We start from the raw sequence: 20,388 nt of genomic DNA on the forward strand, positions 1-20,388 counted from the left end.
TACCTGCATAATGGAAGAAAATTCTGTCACCTTTCTTTTTTGAAGAACTCTTACTGAACTGTTGAGATGTTCCTGTTAATCTTAAAATATATGATGCCATGAATAAAAATCATAAAATGTCCTATACAGATTTGCACATGAGATACTCAGATTAGCACTGAAATGTAAATTTGGTGAGAATTTGTCCAAGACTTGCTCAGAGTGTTATTTAAATGAAACAGTAAAAATCCAGTTGCTCTTTGCTGAAGTCCCTCCTGACATGCTGTTTGAGAAACATTGCATCAGTATTAAAAGATAAAAATATTATAGTTTCTGGTGTGTTTCATGGTCTTTCTTATCTGGCCACTGCTTTTGCCACTAGTTTGGCACTTTCCTAGAGAGTATCATGGAAAGTTAGAACTCTCTTACTGAAGGTGCAGTGTCTGCATAGCTCAGTTGCTGTGCTTTTTTTGTTTTCTCATTGTATTGTTAAACCCATTAGGTCCACATTTTTCTTAGTGAAGGTATTGATTCATGGTAATGAAGTAATTTCTGAATTTTGTTTTGATATATTAAGTAAATGGAGTTCTTTAAAGTCACTGTAAAGGCACTTTCTTTAGTGTGCTTTGTGTTCTTGAGTTCAAAATACAAATGTTGTCTCTGTGGTGGCACAGTCACAGATGCAGGGAGATAAAAGTGTTGTGTAAGTCATTTAATTGTTTTCCTTAAGTGAAAGCAGGAGTGTTACTATTTTTGCACTTTCACCTAAGGAGCAAACTTGCATGAAAGATGGAACTGGGCAACAGGAGCATCCTTTTACAGAGAGGGGGACAACAAGAAGCTGTTGGTGTCTGCCTGGGTGTTTGTACAGTTCTCCCACTTGGTACTCACATAGCCAGGTAGGTCCTTTGGGCAGATGTCTGTCCACTGTGTCATGGAGAGAGGGGAGTTTTGAAAACAGTATCTAAAGGATGATTTTATTTTTAAATCTAATCACATCAAGTGGTACACTGCCACTGAAGGGGGAGATTCAGGTAGACCCTGCCTGGAGCACAGACCACTCGATGCCTTGAATGAATTCAGAAAGAACATGATTTGCCAGCTGATGGGATCAGTTTATCTCATATTGAAGGAAGCCGTTCTATTTCTGCCATGCTCCACCCCCTCTTTTTTTTACCTATTGGGCAAATGAGCTGCTCGAGTGGTAAATCAGACAAGGAGGAGCACTGGGCAGCAGGACTGGAAGGAGGAGGATGATGAGGAGGAGGAAGAATTTCTCCTCAGCTGGATCAGCTGAGGTGTTGTCACAGGGAGGAGTAGAAGGCTTAGAAAAACTTCATTAGAGAAGCCCTTTCTTTGAGCTGGAGGTGCAGGCAGAACTCCCTTCTGTTTTAAAACTCCTTCACAGAAAGGGCTTTAAATTAAAGTAAATCCTTCCTTAGCCTCAGATATTGTCAGCAATTTAAATTTAAGGAATTATAGAGTGATTAAATTACTTTATCCTGCAGGTTTTAATGATGGCAAATCAGATATATTTATAAAAGATGAGCTATTTATTGTAACAAATGAACAGATAGAAGATCTTAATCAGAATTACTACCTAGTGTTAAAGCTAAAAAATACAAGTCAGCTATAGTATAACATAAATGATGTAGTGCACTATATTAAAGAAATTATGTTAAAGCAATTAAAGCTAGTGAAAGAAACATTAAGTGGAGGTTTTGATGTATCTCACCACACTTCCAGGCATGAGTACTTCTCTCTCTTCCTCTCAGTACCTGGGAAATAACTGTAGAGAGGTGTCCCAAACTCCACAGGAGAAACTCCAGGCATTTCAAGAAAGGGACGTGGAAGAATCTAGCTTGTATAAAAGCAGACTGGACTCTTACAGCATAAAGAGGTTAACCTGCCAGTCATAGGCCTCCCGGTCAGTTTAGCAGCTTATCTGTCAAGTCTCACTTCAAAGGGGCAGATGTGTGTTTGAAGCTGGTAAGCCAGGCTGGCCTTTTAGCATATTTAGCACCAAAAAATACCACTATGGCACCATAGAGAGCTTGCATTGCTTTGTCTTCTGACCAGATTCCAGGCCAAGCAGATCAGCTTTTTCAGAGCAAAGCATCCTGCTAATTTTTTTTTGGGGAAAATTTTCACCTGGAATACACGGAAGGGTTTTGCTGGAGCTAGGGGAGTCTGAAAAATCAGGTTTGTTTCAGAATCTTGTAGAGGGCTGGAGCTTTTCTGTAGCCTACTGATCATTGATCCCTTGACACATGCTCTTCTGCCGCTTACAAAAATGATAAGTACATTAGAGAACAGCCAGATCTCTGGGAAATGTTTCTCCCCTTAGTCATGGATTATCTGAAGAGAGGTTACAGTCTGTAAATGAATAATCATATCACTAACTTTCAGTCATTTCCTATCAAACTGTTATCTGAATCTATTATTCCTTACCAAATTGTCACTGAAAACTCAATATTCTTAAATATTAAGACTAAATATGCCTAATGTACCTAAACTAAATAGCCAAGATACAAAATTTAACTGAATTAAACTGTAGACATTCAGAAGGCAATGTTTTGTTAAAACTGTTTCAGCTGTGCTGCTGATGCTTGGCATTCTTGTGTGCACACTCAGTGAGCAGAAATGTGGAAGTCTCTTTGAGGAGATGAAAAATTTGTGTCACTTCTCCTGCGGTGGAGCCTGTATTCCCTGGTGGATGTCAGCATGGAAAGATGCATCAGCATCATCACGGGTGCTCATCTGCAGTACCAGCCCCGGAACACAAAGCAGCGTTTTACCTCTTGGGATTAACAAACATGTGGCAGCTTTGGTGGTGCTGTTTGGTAGTCAGGTGATAGACTGGCCATATGTCCTCATACCTCATTCTGCCATGAGATTTTTTTCCCCCCTCCCCTTTGAAATTTGAAATAAAAGCATAGCTTTATCTGGTTGTTGTTTGTTCCAGTTCTTATGTCACAGACGTGAAATTCTAAAAGATCTGTTAAGAAGTTCTGTACCCAAGTTTTTCTCACTCAGTATTGGAAAGGACATAGAGAAATTATTACAGAATGTAGATGACTTGCATCGTAAGAAACTTAGGCATCTAGTTAGGCTCTAAATAGGAAGATGGATGTTTAAGAGTTCTTTGGGCACTTACACAGCTCAAATCCCTTCCCATAGTACAGGTTGGTCCTTTTGACAGCATCATGCTCCCAAAATGCATAGGAAAAAAAGAGAGAAGGACAAAGTTCTCTTCAGACAATTAAAACTTTCATCCAGGTGATTAAGAGTACCTATCTCATCTCTGTCTCTGGGGTTTCAACCAATGATGTGAGGATTTGACAAAAGAATAATTGCTTAATAATGTGTTATAGTGGGGAGAAATGGAAGTATCAAAGGCTGACTTCAGAGTATCATGATGTTAAAATACTGAATTTAAAAATAACTGCAAGCATGGAGAAGTTGTCTTTTTTGTCTTGTAGTACTTTATCACTGCCATTTCTGTACTCTGAGGAGATAATTTGTAGTTCATTTAAAGCAAATTAGAAAATATGAGTGTTACATCAGTGTAATGAAAACATTATTATTAAAGGATGAAGGAAGCATAAAGTATAGATTTCGCCTCACTCTTACATGGTTATCCATTACAGATCAGATCCTTGTATTTCAGCTATTTAGATTTTCTCTAATTTGTTATTTTAAGGAGAGTTTCAGCCATGATTCTTAAGGAGTTCACTAAGCCGTTAAAATTAAAGCAAAACACACAACTACCTTCAATAAATGCTTTAATTAAAATGGACATTTCTGAACCTTCTACAGACAATACCTGCTCAGATGTGACAGCATTTGAGACATCACCAGTATAGACTTGCACAAGGATTTTCAAGTCAGTGTTGTAAGTTTCCATTTCATTTTTGCTAATTAGAGAATTGTGCTGTTTATTTTCTAGAGGGAAAAAAGTCACTAAAAGCGTATCAGATTTGTTTACTTTATTCAATAGAAATGCAAATATATTTTTTTGAAAATTACAGTTCCTTATGGGTCCCTATTATTTTGGTGTCACAAATGTTAAATATTTGGTGCCAGTTAATTATTGTATGTATAATCAGAATTTCAGAAAAGCCAGATGTAGGAGGAGATTATCAGTGTTTTCTCATGTATGAAATTTCACTTCTGCATTGAATAAACTAATTGTAGAGTTTGCTGAGTAAGGTCATCCTATAAGTTACTAGACTGTTTTGGAGGCTAAGTCATTAAGCATTTTTCAGCAGTCACATCAGGAAGAAATTTTATGCTAATAGCAGAGAAACCACAGGATTGGTCTGTTAGTGAAAAAAAGAGTAACAAACTTCATCTTGAGCTTGGTGAGATAAATTTGTATGTCTTATACAGGTCAGTCATCTTTCAGTTCCATCTTGTGGCTGGAATTTTGGGGGTCATATTTATAGCTGTATTTTAAAAGTTTTTTAAATGACTGAAAAGGATGCAAAAATTTTGTGCTAGTAAAATGCCAGGGCTGAACATTTTGCATTTTTGCTTCTCAGTCAAGCTTTCTTATAATTAAGAGTCTGGAAAAACTTGAAACAAAGAACTTCTTTACACCTCATTTGCCTGCATATTTATTGGAATTGCAAGATAATAAAATAGTGCAAAATAAATTAATGTAAAACATGTCTATTAGAACTGAACTGTGTAATGGTTCTTATGGGGGAGTTATGAGCTGGTTTATTGAATTTAAGGCAGTGAAAGCTTTTAGAAATATGTAGAATTATGAGGTTATAAATGAGTTGGGGATTTCTTTTTTTTTTTATTTTCTTTAATTTTGATCTGCAAATTTAAAAAACTACTGACCAAGTTGTTCTTATCTTCTTAGCAGTACTGTTAGGATAGGACATATTTCACAGCTAACTCAAAATTTCTATTTATATTGGGATCTCTAAGTTGCTAAAATTTTGTAATATTATTAAATTGTAATAACTATTTCACAAATACATGTAGAAGTATTGTATTTCTAGCTTTTCTAATTGTGCATTTTAAGAGATTTTTCAGTTATTTGTCAGAGTACAGAGATTTGTATAGTTTACACATTTTTATTTTATAATTTTTGTATATATGTGTAGAGTAAATGATGGAGTATATTCTGACACATATGTCAGGATATAATTTGGTTGTATAGAATGTGCAATTGTATTAAGGAAGTTCTTGGTTTAATAGTTTGTCAGAACTATTGTGGCCTCATTGCTTAGAGATGCAGTTGATCTTCGAAACCTGAATCACTTGAACCTGATTTTCTAGCTTGACTGGAAAACAAGAATTGCACTCACAAGGCAGAGCAGCAGTCTGATTAATTAGTAGTTAATCTTCCCTAAGTTCATGCTGATGTCCCTTCTCTTTTGCATCGTTCTTGCCCCCAGCCAATTACTCTCATTTTTCTTTTGTGCTGATACTTGCTGTAAACCTGAAATTGTTTTGATCTGGTCAAAACCTTTTTTTCTTGGAGTGTGTTTTTTTTACACCTGTCTGAGCTGTGTGGGTGCCAGTGCTGATGCAGTGAGTGGGACATGGGACACGCTGCATGCTTCCTTTGCAGCTGCTCCTCACCTTCCCAAACGGACTGCCCTAGTATTACTATTGTTACTGCATTTTAGGTGAACCAAAGTGGCCAAGGACAGGGACTTTCATTTGCCATCAGTGCTCCTGCCTAGTACCTGATTTGTGCTAGAACGAAAGATGCTTAGCAATTAAAGGAAGAACATGCCTGTGTTGAATGTTTACTCCGATTTCCTGATTGTGAGATTTTTGTTTTTTTAAGAAAAAGTGCTCACACAAGTTTGGAAATGTGTCACAGCATTCAAAGAGAGGTTGGCTTTTCCTAAAGGTGCTGGAATCTTTGGGTGCTGAATTGGTGGAAGAGTGGCTGCATTGCCATGGTGCAAACCACTAGTTTTGTGGTGAATTTACAGCATTCAGCTAGGACTGTAGATACAGAATGTTTGATAATCTTTTCCTGAACTCTTCTGAAAATGTGTTCCTGTTAAATGGCTAATACTCTGCTATTGGCCATTTGTGTTGTTAAACCCTTTTGTCGTAGTCCTTCCTTTGAAAGTGAAGCCTAATCCAGTCTTTCTCTCCTCATTGCGCTTCTCTTGTTTCTCTAACTCTGGTTATTTCTCTGTGTGCTTGTTTTGTCTCTGAAGCTCTTCTGTTGTCTTGTCATTTAAAAAAAAATGTAGTTCTCAAAACTGTAATTTCTTTGTTTACCTTGGAATAATATTTACAGTGTTTGTAAAATTCTGTAACTTTACAAATGAGAATATTTTCCTTTCCTCTCAGTGTTGCATACTTAAAAAAGAGTTATATTAATTGTTCTTTAGCAGTTAATCTAAAACTAAACAGTGTGTGAGCATTTCAGGTTATTTCTGTAACTGTTTATTAATTCAAGTAATTCTTCACTGTATTTAGTCTGGTGTTTCTCAAGTCACTGTCATAGAGTTGCCACTCTGAAATTCTTCACATTCTTAATAAACTTAAATAGTTTTACTGTCAGGTAGTATATCCAGTGGTAACCCTAGATTCTTGTATATATTGACTGAAAATGCTCCTAACAGAAAACTGTCGAGCTTCATGGATTCAAAGTTGAACATTAGACTATGTAATCCTATTTTGACCTCCTTGTTTTACCCAATTCACTTTCTCTTTTCTGTTTCACCACATTTTTTTTTTCATTCACACAATTAGTTTCTTTAAACTTATTAAGAGCTTTTCTTAAAATATGAAATAGATTGTGTCAGTCTCCATCCATTATATTTTCTTGATATACTTGAAGATAGCCCATTTGATGGGCATCATTTTTCTACTCAAAAACAGTGTTGCCTTATCTTCTGTAAGTTTGTGTTATTTGTGTGATTAAAACTAGAAATTTAAAGAGTTTTCTTTGATTGCCATCCAGCCAAGTGACTTGAAATTTTCAAGGTTTTTTTAAACTTCTTTTTTCTTTTTTTTTCTTTTTTTCCTTGGGGCTGCGGGGTATAATTCTCCATTTAGAATCCTTCAGTCGAACTGTTATCAGTGAAGGATAGCTGTTTTCTGCCTGTAGCTTTCACCTCACTTACAATTTCTTAGTAATTGTGGATGTATTCTGCCTAGTTCTGGGACCTTTAGTACCTAACAGTCAGCTCCAATACCTCCTTTTTGACCTAGAGTGACTGAAACTATTTTTCTGTTACCTGACATAGATTCTGTTGTTGTCTTCTGAGGTAAAAACCAACAGAAAGAATACGTCCTGGTGTTTTTCAAATATATTATGCTCAGCTGCAGACTTCATTTTGTGTCTGGTTAATTTTTCCCCAAATTTCCAACTCCTAATCTGTTCGAGTTTTTTTATTTCCCTTGCTTGGAAGTTTACTACATCTTATTTTCTGAAAGCAGCACTTTAATATTGATTAATTTTACCATTTCACTACAGTGTTTCTTTATGTAAAGAAAGCTACATTTTCCCAGCTCCACTCAGCTGGTTCCTTATCGTGTGTGATTCCATGATGATTTGGTTGTAAGAATGGGGTGAAAAGCTGGAAATATGTGCTTAGGAGCAAGCAGGTCCTAAGGGCTGGGTGGTATATTTTCCAAATTTTGCAGGTCCTTATGAATTAAGTGTTTGGTTTATTAACAAAAATATTTCAAAGGATGATCCAGGAAGAAAATGGGGGTGGAGGAGTGGGAGTGCATTTGAAGTCTTTGTCTCCCTCCCGTGCCCTGTGTTGAAGTTCAGTTTCACCTTTAATTTACAGAGTAGTTCCTGTCCCAAATATAATGGAACTGAAATATTTTCTGGTTACTCTTAAATGGTTCTTGACTTAATTTCTCTATACTGCATGGATGAGAAGAAAAATACTTCCTGCTGATATGTTTTAGAGCCAACAGTATCAAGGAGTATTAGTGTCAATAAATTACTTCTCTGAACTTTACCATGTGTGATATTTAGCCATTTTGAGAGAAATAAAAAAAGTCCTTGAAGTGGACACTATTTAAATTCGGGGGCATGGGATTTTCCAATTAATTGGATTGCTATGGTAGGCCAATATATTAAGCACAGGCAGTTTTGCTGCTAATTACACACAACTTCTCTGGAGTATCGGATATTCAGATCCATTTTATGAATATGGTAGGGAGAATAACAACTGTAAAACAAAGCACTGTGCATGTAAGTGACTGTTAGCGTGTATTTCAGAAGGGATAAATGCTCACCATATGGTACAATTACTGTGTCCAAGTTTTCAAATTAGCTTCTCTCATCCTCCTTATTACTGTCTTTAAAAAGAGAGGAAAAAAACCCAACATGATTTATCTACTCTGCAGCAGAACTCTTGACGCAAAACAGCAGCCCAGTTCTGTCCAGTTTTTTTTTCCTAGCATAATAGAGGCTGTCGGACTTTTTTATACTAATTACTGTGTGAGCCTCAGATGAACCCCCTTCAATTCACAGGGCTTTGTTAAGGGAGGAGCTGTCAATGTGTCTGCCCGTTTGCAGCTGTGCTGTGGCTTTAGCTTGCTTAACATTATGCTGCTTTTTAGACTTGACAGAAGGGATTTTTTTTTTTTTTTTTTTTTTTTTTTTTATTAAGGCAAAGCAGCCTTGTAGCGAAATGGTTTAAGCAGCTGCATTGTGGGGAAGCACAAAGAAGTTATTATTGTGTCTGTTTAGGGGGGTTGGATGGAGGGGGGAGATATTCGGCTGCTGTTGATGCCGATTGTTGACTTGCCATCTGCCAGATAGGGAGAAGAAAAAAATGACAGCTCCAGCAGGGTGTTCAAGAGGTTGTTTGGAGAGACGCATAAACATGTGCAGATGTCGAACTGAATAATGGCAAGAACTTGAGACGGTTTATGATGCTGCTGTTGTGTGTGCATATACAGAATGAATGTATGTGGAGATTTGGTTAGGAGGAGGGTACATATTAATTATCATTGTCCCCCACCGCCTCCTTTACTTCTGTTAATTAGTTCAGGAGTTTAATGTCTTCCCTCCCTCCGTTGTTTATTGCTAAAAAGAGCCTTTTCTTGCAATAGGGAAGAAAACTTCTGATTTCTCCATGTGGTGAGCTTAAAAAAAACCCCAAAGCAGCAACTTAACAAATTTGGTACTTGTGGACTTAGAAAGAGTAATGTAGTTATTTCAGTCTCAGACATTTGGGGGACAGGTGCTTTGCAAGTTCTTACATAGCTTTGTCTGTCTGCTGCAAGACTGGTACATTGCATACCCCTACTTCTGCATCCTGAGCTTTTCTTATGCAGAAAGTGCCAATTGGTGATTGTCTTGTACTATAGAGTATGCTGGGGGTTAGAATGAGATTAGCAACTAATTTTCTCTTTAGCTTGATCTTATTTTCAGTTTGTTCTCTGAAGGCAAGGAGCTGGTCAGGCATAACTTACATTTTCCTGTTTGACAGTTGCACATAAAATAAATTTGGATCGCTCCATAGGAATTAAGTTTTCTTTCTTTCACTAAAATTGTTTCTTATTTCTTGTTCAGTGATTATGGTGAGTTTCCAGGATACTGTGAAAGAAATGTGAGAAAGGATATAAGCATAGAGGGAAATTAAGTTAGCCCAGAAAGGCTAAATGAAAGCATTGTTATGCAGGTGATCTCTTACTTAGTAGATAAAAGTGGAAACTTTAAAAGAATGCATTTTCTTCTCTAATATTACGTGACATTCAACATTCAGATATCTGCACTGAACTGAAAAATGGAAAGAGTGGTTGAAGTGCATTGTGGATATGGATTGCAGACATGTCTTCATGTTATCAGTATGGATCAGGGTTTTATGGTCCTTTACAGCATGACTTGAATATTATTGGAATGAACAGTACCAGTGCTTGCCACTAAGCCCTTACCAAGGAACTCTTTTTTTTATTGTTGCTTCCACCTTAAAACTAATAAGCATCTGTAGGTCCTTGATAACAATAATTACTGATGGGAGCATTTGATGTGCCCTTCTGTCATCGCTGTGGCAGAGTGGGAGATGTCACTTTTGGATTATGTCAGTTTTAACTGCAAATTCAGGTGTGGCTGCCTCCTGCCCAAATACATCTGAGCCTAGACAGAGGTCACCAGCACTGCAAATGGAGATTTGCTTTTTGCCCTGTGGTTGGGTTGTTGGTTCTTCTTCCCAGAATTGTGGTGTTTTACGTGTTCCATCACTGCTGGTGGGAACCTCGGTTACTCTGGGCAGTGCTGCAAGGCTGTATATTATGAAACACTTCGTGCAACCAAGGAGATCTCCTGATGTGTGCAGCAGAAATGGGGTCTTCCAGCTCAAGCACCTTGAGGAATGCTTGTGCTTATCTCATACTGATTTTTGCAAATGATACAGACTAAGTGACAAAGCAAAGAGCTTGACTTCAGTTATGTGCCTTGAGGAAGTAACGTAGGTGAATGGTGTTGGTGCTAGCTTTTTGGCACCTAGCAAGGTTTGAGCCTAGGAGCACACCTAGTGACAAGGAGAAAGTTCAGAGGAGCTATTTTAAAATTATTGCAATGTGCCAGGTTTAAAAGTGAGACAGTTTGCTTTGTAAAAACATGCTAGCAAGTGTACCAGTTTTAAGGGGTGAAAAGTCACGTAATTTTTGACAACGCACATATCTGTTAAAGAAACTCAGTTGAATGATAATGCTATTGTCAAACTCACCATATTCTTTTGCAAACAATGGACAGTTGAAAATCTCTTGTGTAAACCAGTGTTAGCTGTTTTACAAAATGCTGTAAGTAGATAATATGAAGAAGATGTTTAACTCAACTTGGCCACATGTAAAAAGCATTTGTATTTTAATCATCTGACTTAATACGTTTTTACCAAGTACATGAATCTAAATTGTTGCTGCTGTAACTGACTGTCTTATTTGCTCTATAATATATAGATTAATATTTGTATACTTGTCTTACTCTTAAAATGTTTTCAAAACCTGAAAAAGATCCTTTAGTCTACGAGCACTTAATAAAAGCAGAAGAAAAGAAAGTAGTATTTTTTCTGTTATACAACGTACCACTTGATGCTGATATTGCTATATTAAAAATATATAAATCTTTAAAAATATATATATTTAAAAGTACTGAAAACATTAGCTATAAAAATATGTGAAACAATATTTAGAATGCTTGTGTTTACACAAATACAGCTTAACACTATTATAAATAAAAAACTGCTCTGAAAACCATTTAAATAATGCAGCATTTTTGGGCTTTTATCCTATATTGCCTTGTTAAGAGAGATATTTAGAAAATGTGAGCAGAGTTCCTAAATGTTTCCAGAATACAGACCTTGGTTTTCCATTCCTGAATAGCAAGCATATTTAGAAAATATTGATCACCTTTGTTGCTCAGAGATGCTGATGCAATAGAGGACTTTGTTGTTCCAGACAGCATGTGCTAATAGCAACTGCTATTTAATTTATTTTTTGTTCTAATTCTTATCCTTCAAGAATGAAGGGGAAGTGAGAGTGATGTTGAAACTGGCAAGTTTTTCTTCCTGCTGGCTCACAATGGGCATGGTAAAGGTCAATTCTCAATTTGTCAGGATGTCAGCTCACTCAATATTTCTGGTATAATTTTTTAAAAGGACAAAATTGCATGCATATGAAAATGAACATTTATTTTCCATGTGTTGCCAAAACACATTAGTAATTTTGAGTGGATATTGTCGATGCCCAATTTCAAAACTGCATTTATGTGTGAATAATGGTGTGTCTGTCTCTCTGTTATTGAATACTTTCCTCTAGATTTTTTTTTTCATGTGTTAGAGAAAAGATTATTAATGCAACAGGAAATCATTGAATAAATAGCAGGGGCTGAAGTGCTGCTGCATTTGTACAAGATAGGACAATGACTCACTCCACCAGTCATAATGAAAAAACCATGGTGGCTGGTGATTTGAACCCTAGAACCCTGGAGTATGTTTGTACATTGCATTCACAACCTGAGGGGAGGAAAACCCCACAGTAAGAGCAGGGAGAATCTTTCCACTGGGGAGATTGGTCCTCCCCATCACTTCAGAGGTGCACCTGAAACCCTGCAGAGCTGCTCCGTGGCCTCTCCCTGCCTGCGACTGCACCTCTGCTTGGAAGGAATCTGCTCTGCCAGGAGGAGCCCTTCTCCTTGGTCACTACTCAGTGCTGCTTCAGGAACAAAGAATCCACTGTTTGCCAGCTCCTCAGTGCATCTGGGCTGGCATGGAGGACAGAGGCTTGTCCCTGCTTTCCTCCCCCCTTGCTCAGCTGAGGCACTTCTGGAGCTCACACCCGAGGCTGCTCGCTGCTCTCTGCACAATATTTACATCTGGGGGGTTTCCACTGGTGTCTGGCCAGATACCTGTAAATAGCTGGGCATAAATGGAGCAGTCTTCTATCTGAATTATTGAGATTTTGTGGACAGTAAAAGGCACTTGAACTTTCTCACCTAAACTTCCCAATTTGCAAGAAACTTAATGGAAACCTAGCTGTGGTATAAGCTAATGGCCACGTGTATCATGAAATGTTTCCTGTTTCTCAGCTGGGACTGGAAAAGTTCATTTGTCTAATTCAAGTACAGATGTGCTCAAAATGTCATTCAGCATTACTGGGAACTGTGGGAAAACAGTTAGTATAAATAAATAATCACTATCTCACAGTGTAAGAGAGAATCAGAAAGTGGTAGTTCCAAATTCTGCTTTTCTTTTAACTGCCAGCAAGTACTTATGAGAGGACATCTAATAAAAATACATTTTAAAATGCTAAGGTATGTTAGGAAAAATCACAGTTTCATTTAAATTTTTACTATGCAATAAGATTTTGTAAAATACTTTGCTTAATACATCCTTACATACTTACATTAGACTGAAGGACATAAATGTTGAGGATTGGTATAATTTTTAGTTATCTTAAACATTCATTTTGTACAAAAGCTTTGAACTGTGCTGCAAATTTGTTATAATGAAATTAAAAATAAGTAAATATTCTAACAGAAATGCTTTGCATTTACTTAGTGTCTACTGACTTAATCAAATAGTCTGCTGATGCTTCCAATCGTGTGTTAGGTAACACTGCCCTCAGAGGGCCAAGGTAAGGAAATTCAATCTCAAAACCACTGGCACTACTTCTGATAATTTTTTTTGACCTGACATTAATTACAGTTGTTTCTTAAAAAAATTTTCCATATAACTGTATGATTTACTTTATATAATGTTGTTTAATGCTCTTTGATAAATTCAATTTTTCCCCATCTATTTATTAAATGTATTGTAGGGAGTTTGATCTAGCAAAAAGAGTGCCTTAAAAAAAAAGGGAGACAATATTTGTGTAATATTTCTATTAAATCCATTTGAGTAAGTTGATGGAACAGACAAGAGGCAGAATTTTGGTGTATTCTCTTTTTGGAGGGTTTTTTTCCCCTCCTTTTTTCCCCCCCCTTAAATCTCACTTATGTCTGTGTGGCAGCTGTTGCTTCTTTTAAGGAAGCAAGTTTTTGAACTCAGGTTTCTGTTGCTTATCAGCACTGTATATTAAAGACATTCCCTTCACACCTCTGAAACCATTTACATATTGAAAAATGTAGATGTTTTGCCAAAGTGTTTTTTTAAAAAATACATTTTAAAATAATAAGATTAATTTTAAATTACTAATTAATTTTCAATAATCGCTAAATTTTCACATGCTTAAGGATTACAAATGGTGAGACTAACAACAGCAACTGTGGAATCTGAGGTGAAATAAGTGTTGAAGGGAGAGTTTGAGTTGTGAGGTAAATTTAAAATAATTGCAAACTTTTGGGTGATACATTTGTCTAACACAGATTTTTTTTTTTACTACTCATATGATTTCTTAGAAAGCTCTCCTTTCTGAAGCTTCTCAGCAGTAGGAAGACTACCAGCATTGCATCACTGGAATAAATGTAGATTGTGAAATGTCCTGAAGGCAGGTTTCTTGTTACTGGCTGTCAAAGGCAAAAAAAGAAAAATCATTAAGGCTGCAGTACAGAGGCAAATAAAGAGGCGGCCACGAGGGTCATGTTCTAAACAAACCTTCATTAAGCACTCTTTGTTGCTGTTGTTAGCCAGTGTATTATTAAATACAACATTAATTAAAGAGTTGCATGTTACGAGGGTGCTTTTTGCATGAAGATCAGATTGAATTTTCATGTGCTTCATGAACATACTGCTGTCTTACCTAATCTTTTGGGTGTATTCTCTCAGTAGTTATTAAAAAAGCAGACCCTAACAACATAAAATTTGTATTTTGTGTGTATGTATTTATTGTCTGAATGTGTCAGCCAGATGCATATTCTAGTGCCACTTTCCTCAAGTAGCTTAAAAAACTTTGCCTAGAATAAAAATTATGTAGGATATACTTGGTTTTCTTTGCTGCAGTAGTTGCAATTAGAGACCTGTTCTTACTGTCTAATAAACAGATCCTAAAAGAATGTGGTTTTCAACTAAGAAGGGTGTAAATTTAGGCAAAATAATAATTTAACTTCCATTAACTCAGCAGGAAGCAGGGTACAAAGCGATTATTGCTCTATGGCAGATCCACTGCTTTTTCAAATACTGCAGCTCCATTTTATTAAATTGTCAGGATATCTTGTGTTTTGGTTAGCCTGCCTGAACTTCTCTCTCGTAGAATTCCTTTTCACTTGATTTAAGAAATTCACACGAGAATTTCCTGTAGTTTACTTGTGTTGAGGTATTTAATAAACATTCATTGCAAATATCTTTGAAGTGATTTAATATTGATAATACTGGGAAATACCCTTTTTTTAAAAATACAGGGCTGCTAAGTTAGAAGACATGTGGAAGTGTTTTTCTTTTCAAATACCCTGCTTTGCTCTAGCATTTTTTGTATGGTGAATTTCTTTCAAGGCGTATCAGTAAGCATGTGTATTAAGAAGTATGGACTAAAATATTTTTCTACCTTTAGGCAGGTTATGTAAAAGGAATGCAGTTATAAGAGAGAACCTAGAGTGCATCTTGAGAGCCCTTAACCCACTTGAGCAGCTAAGTGCACTATTCTCTATTCCACTGTTTAGTCTTCAAAAGTGTTCACCCATTTGTTAATTAAATTACAAAGTAAATATAGGGCAGATGATAAATATTCACATATAGGCCTTGGAGAGGAATTGGTATTTTCAAGACAAAACCAAGGTTTGTGTGTTCATATAGAAAAAGCAGTACTTTTGAAAAAGTAGTCTGAGCATGACTCATATTGGGAAAGCACTTGGGAAAAACATTCTTCAAAGAAATATGTCTGTGAAACAGATATATGGATCCTTATGAAGCCATAGTGTTTTGCAGTTGTTTTAAAATTGCTTTTTCTGTGTCAGGCTCCAGTTTGTAGAGCAAAGACAGAGGTACAGCTATGCTCATATTAGCTTCTATCCAGAGTTGCTAACTCTCTTCAGAGCAGCTTGAAAGTGCTGTTCTGTTCTTCTAATGGTTCTTCTCCAGGCATAGCATCAGCTGCATAACTCAGCAGGTGATTAAAAATCTGCCCAGTTTTCTAATGAAGAGAATCTGTTTTTGGCTCCTTCTGGGCACTCAACCTTGAGTGTTGTCCTAAGTGGTGAAGAGGGAGTAAGCATCAGAGGAGTGTGTGCTGGGTCTGTGAGGCCACCTGGAAGAATGGTCTCCTTTTCCAGCAGGTTTCATTCTGGAGTGTATGTAAGCAAACAAAGGCTGCCATTCTTTCCTAAGTGACTATTAAGTGTACTTACCCTATCAGCCCTGATCCCTAGAGCAGAATCTGCTTATCTCCCTCTCCAGTTTATTCCTTGCAGAAAGGAGAACTCTCTTTGAAACCTGAGCCCTTGGATGGCTGACCTGCTTTAAGCAGGTTGATATTGGCTCCATGCTGCCCTTGAATTCTTCAGCAGGTGTAGGTGCCTGCCTTCTAGGTAAGGCTAAGATCTGGATAGATTGCAAACCCAGTAACAGGCACTTTCTCTCACTCACTCTTACAATGAAATGAGAAATAATTTATCAGAAAAATACAGAAGATTGTCTTTTTCATCTCTTTAAGAAGGCAACTAGTATGTTAATATTTTTAAAACTTATATTGGATGCATAAGGTTTTGTTTTGGCTTCAACTATTGAGTCCATGCAAATTTCATAAAATTTGTTGCAGGGCATATTTTAAATATTTTTAAAATATGACTCATTCCTTTACTTAGGCCTATGGTTATTTCATGTTCAAGTATTCAGCAAACTTAATTTGTTGCTTTTCATATAATGCTGATATAGATTTTCCCTGTTGTTGGTATTAAAGTTACACATTTGTTTTCCCACACTGCATTTGTGTTTCTTCTTCAGCTTACAAAGTATCTTGTACCTGTTTGTTTTGATTTGGTTTTTGTTGTATGCTTTCGTGTTAATTGGGATTTCCTGCAGTGAAATGAGCTCAGACTGGAAGTATCAGTAGGGATGTTCCCAGCCAAACCAGAACCAGAGGCCTGAGATAAAGCTCTGCATCAATGCAAATGTAACTAGTGCCATATCTGCTCTATTTATTTAGTGGTCAAATTAAGTCACACTTGGACTTTCTCTACTCTTTCTACCTATGTGAAAATGTCTGTGTAGCAAAGTCAAGCAAGTACCCTGCTATCTAGAAGTGGGACTCAATAGGAAGAGTTATGCTACAAAAGCCAGCCTGAGTAGCCCAGTGTTACTTGTTCTTTTCTCCATCCTGTATTCCATACTCCCCTTCTCTGCTTAAATACATGAAAATTGGAGATGTTAGTGGCTATGGTTGGATTTGTTAAGCCATGGGTATGGTCAAAATCCTTACAAGCTGTGCTCAAGTTCATTGAGGCTGTGTCAGCAATTCCCATGTTGAACTTCAGTGACAATTAGTTGATTACTGTGATGGAAAGGTGAAGGTGCAATGAATGAATTTTTAGATTACCCTTTAATGAAGTAACTTCTATGTTAGATGGATATAAACTTCTTCCTGACTTTTGAATGGCCTAAATGCTGTCTAGCTGTGGCTAGCAAGGTGCTGAGATGGTTAAGGGCAATGTAGGCTGGGGCTTAGCCCAGGAGCACTGCAGCCCTCAGGATGGTTGTTCTGAGCATCCCACAAATGGTGAGAAGTCCTAGGTTCCTTGTTGGAAATTCTGCATTGTTAATACACTTTTTTTCCTGAAATTGTTAATGCACGTTTTTTCACATGTATAATGATGAAAGTGACTTTAAATAAAGCTTTAGTAATAGTCATTATTTCCTTTGTAGACCTTATAGAAATCAAAGATGAGGGAAGTTGGGCAAATCTAAACTAACCTGTACTAAACTGAGTAATTGCAGTCTAAAAATGAAATTGTTACTGAATTCTGGTGTGACATTGTAAAGTATAATAGTATTAAGGAAATTTTGTACCCTTAATAGCAAATAAGTGGCATTAATTAAGGAGTTGTGTGTTGTGAATGTTTCTGATCTGAAAGTCCTCATAGATTCAGAATTGAGAATCTTTAGCTTGGACTGGGGTAGGGGAAAGGTGGCATGATAGGTTTACTGGTGGACTTACCTCTTAGAAGGTAATTGCCTTCTACTTTTTCCTGTTTATTCCTTTTGCTTTCAGTTATATTTTAAAGTGTATTTTGTGTAGGTTTTCCCATTACCCTCAACTTCCTTGTATTTGCTTAGTGTATGTTTTGAGAAAATTAATGACTTTTGGTTTGGCTCAGCAGGGTAAGTGTTCTACCTTGTAGCAGTTCAGATTTCATTTGGTCATTAAAAGTCAAGCTGTAGAGCTTGTTTTTTTTTTCCCTGAAAAAAATTTTTAATTATTTATTGTGTAAGCATGTAGGATATTTGAACAGTATAGAGTGAAAAAATTCAGAATTATACAACACTAGTATACCATAACTATAACTTCTTATTCCAGAGGCATTGTTGTAGATTCCAGGCTTACCCTTGCAATTCAATTGTCCCTTCTTTTGGACAGAGTTAAGGTTTTCTCTGGAAATCGAAAACATCTGAAAATATTTTGGTATAATTAATATTTGATGCTGATAATATGATATGTTTTTTAATATTCAAGTTTGGAGGTTTTTTTCTACAGTGTTAATGAACTTTTTTTTTCCTTCTCCTTTAGGAGAATATATAAAAAACTGGCGGCCAAGATACTTCCTGCTAAAGACAGATGGCTCTTTCATAGGCTATAAGGAGAAGCCCCAGGATGTGGATCTGCCATATCCACTCAACAACTTTTCAGTGGCAAGTATGTATTTCCAGTATTTATTATTCTCTCAGCATATTGACAGATTATCTGCTACATATTGCTTCGTGTATAATTCAGAATTTATTGGTAACACTGCAAGTTTAGTGCCATGTGCCATACTAATGCACCACTAATCTTACATCCAGCTCTACAAGATGTATTTACAGTAGCACGGAAGAACCATTTGGAATGTTTTTAGATGTCTAAGTCCTCATTTTGTGTGTGTGTGTGTGTCTAAAGTGTCTCTAAATAACAATGACATTTGATAAATGATTGCTGTAAGAAGAAAATTTCTGGAAAGTTTACCTTTATTTAGATTGCTGACCTCTTCTCTGTTTTTCATTAGTATCTCTGAATTCACTTGAAAACTCAAATTAATTAGAAAATTATCTAGACTTTCAAATGACACAGAATCATGCTAAGTTATTTTTCTCTTGGATAATCAGGTAATCAGCTCTCCAGCCTGGTTAATGAGTAATTTCAAGCAATCAGACAATTTGCATATATTAACAAAGCCACAAAGTGTGTATCTGTTGGATAAAGTGAAGATTGCGTGTTTTCCAAGAATGTTTCTAAAGGACAAATTTGTAGGGTTTTTGATCAGTCAGAGTGAGATCGGTGACTGTTTCTGAACAGAAATGAAAGTATTTGAGGAGAAAATTAAAGGGAAAAAAAAATCTCTCTTGAGTTGCAAATATCACAGCTAGAACCTTTCAGAGGATTTATCCAATTTCTTTAAAAATTGTACTAAGTGTACTGCTATACAAAAAGTGGCAGTGTTTAGTTTTAATTTTGTACTTAGGGAAAGGGTTCCCTTCCTCTTCACTGCTGAAGATGGAACAAGTGCTACTGAGACTGAATTTTCCTATTTTCTTGATAAAATTGTACTTGTGACTGACTCTGCCTTTGTGTATACAAAGTAATTTGTGTATTTTATTTGGTAAGAAAAAAATCTTGTGCTCCAAGCTCTCATCTCACAGCTAGAAGAGGAAAACTTTGCATATTCTGATTGCAATAGAAAATGATATTGATTGTGCAAACCATCTAATAGCATTAGAGGCTTGTTTTTCCTTGTTGGTATTCAGCATAAAAGCAGTGATGTCTTTAAGTTTTTCATGTGAGTAGGAATTGACTAAATCATGGCCATTATTCATTCCTTTGTTATTGCTCGGCATATTCTAACTGCTCTTTTTTTACCAGGAAATATTTTTCTAGATACTTGGTCCCTGGTTTTCAGCAGAAGGATGATTTCTAGAAATACAGTGGGCTTTTTTGTTCTGCTTTACCATGTTCTCCATTGCATGGTCTGTCTTCCCTTGCTGCACCAACTAGAAGGGTGATCCAAATGGTAGTTCTGCTAAGCAAAGAAATACATAATCAGCAGTTATTATAACATAATTATCAGTGTGTTGGTACTGGTTTTGGTTGGGTTTTTTTGGTTCCCAGAGGTTCTGTTATGTAATTCTGATATTAGAATGCTGTCCCCAAACTTTGTCTTGATGGAAATGGAAAGATTTCACGTTGTTTTCCAAAATGACACTATCACCACCCCCACCACCCCCCCACCAAAAAAAAAAATAAAATCCTTTCTGCAACTAGCAAGTCTCATAGGTCTGATTCTTAGGCTATGTAAGCTAAAGCATGCAATATTAATTGAAAAAATCCAGTTTTGATAAGCATGACTTTTTCTGTTTTTCTGACAGGAAAAGGCATAATTTTATCAGAAATGTTGGCTGATCAGTGCAAGAATAGGGAGATGTAACACTCATCAAAAGAATCTCAGGAAATTAAATGGAGTGCCTGTGTAGAATTCACAGGATGAAAAGCAAACCAGGATGGTATTACACTCTAAATTGCAAGGGATTGTAAGTTTTTTATCATCTATTTTATCTGTCTGAAGATGAGCTCATCAGTAGGGCAAATAAACAAACAAAATTGCTGTATGAATGGATCACATCTCATGGGAAGTACCTGGTAAATGTCAAGAACTGGTCTCATGGCCTCTGATCCAAGAGTTCCTGAGCTGCTGCAGTAGGTTTGTGGCCACAAGCAGCGCAACATATTTTTCCTGTAATAGTGAAGTACGTTTTCATAAATTACTAGCCAGGCAGATGGAGTGTGAGATCACTGTTAATACCATCTTGATTAGGTTGGCAGGGACTTAAAGATATGTCT

General features: G+C 36.6%; 1 protein-coding gene across 3 annotated transcripts in view; it reads left to right on the forward strand.

Moving 5' to 3' along the window:
- AKT3 (AKT serine/threonine kinase 3) overlaps window positions 1-20,388 on the forward strand; it is a 152,444-nt gene that overhangs the window by 61,561 nt on the left and 70,495 nt on the right. For all 3 annotated transcript variants that reach the window (XM_063151941.1, XM_063151939.1, XM_063151940.1), the window contains exon 3: window positions 18,088-18,213. In XM_063151941.1, the coding sequence (XP_063008011.1) occupies window positions 18,088-18,213 (126 nt within the window). The remainder of the gene's footprint in view (window positions 1-18,087; window positions 18,214-20,388) is intronic.

This window comes from Melospiza melodia, chromosome 3 (assembly GCF_035770615.1).
Source record: "Melospiza melodia melodia isolate bMelMel2 chromosome 3, bMelMel2.pri, whole genome shotgun sequence".
NCBI classification, from domain to species: Eukaryota; Metazoa; Chordata; class Aves; order Passeriformes; family Passerellidae; genus Melospiza; species Melospiza melodia.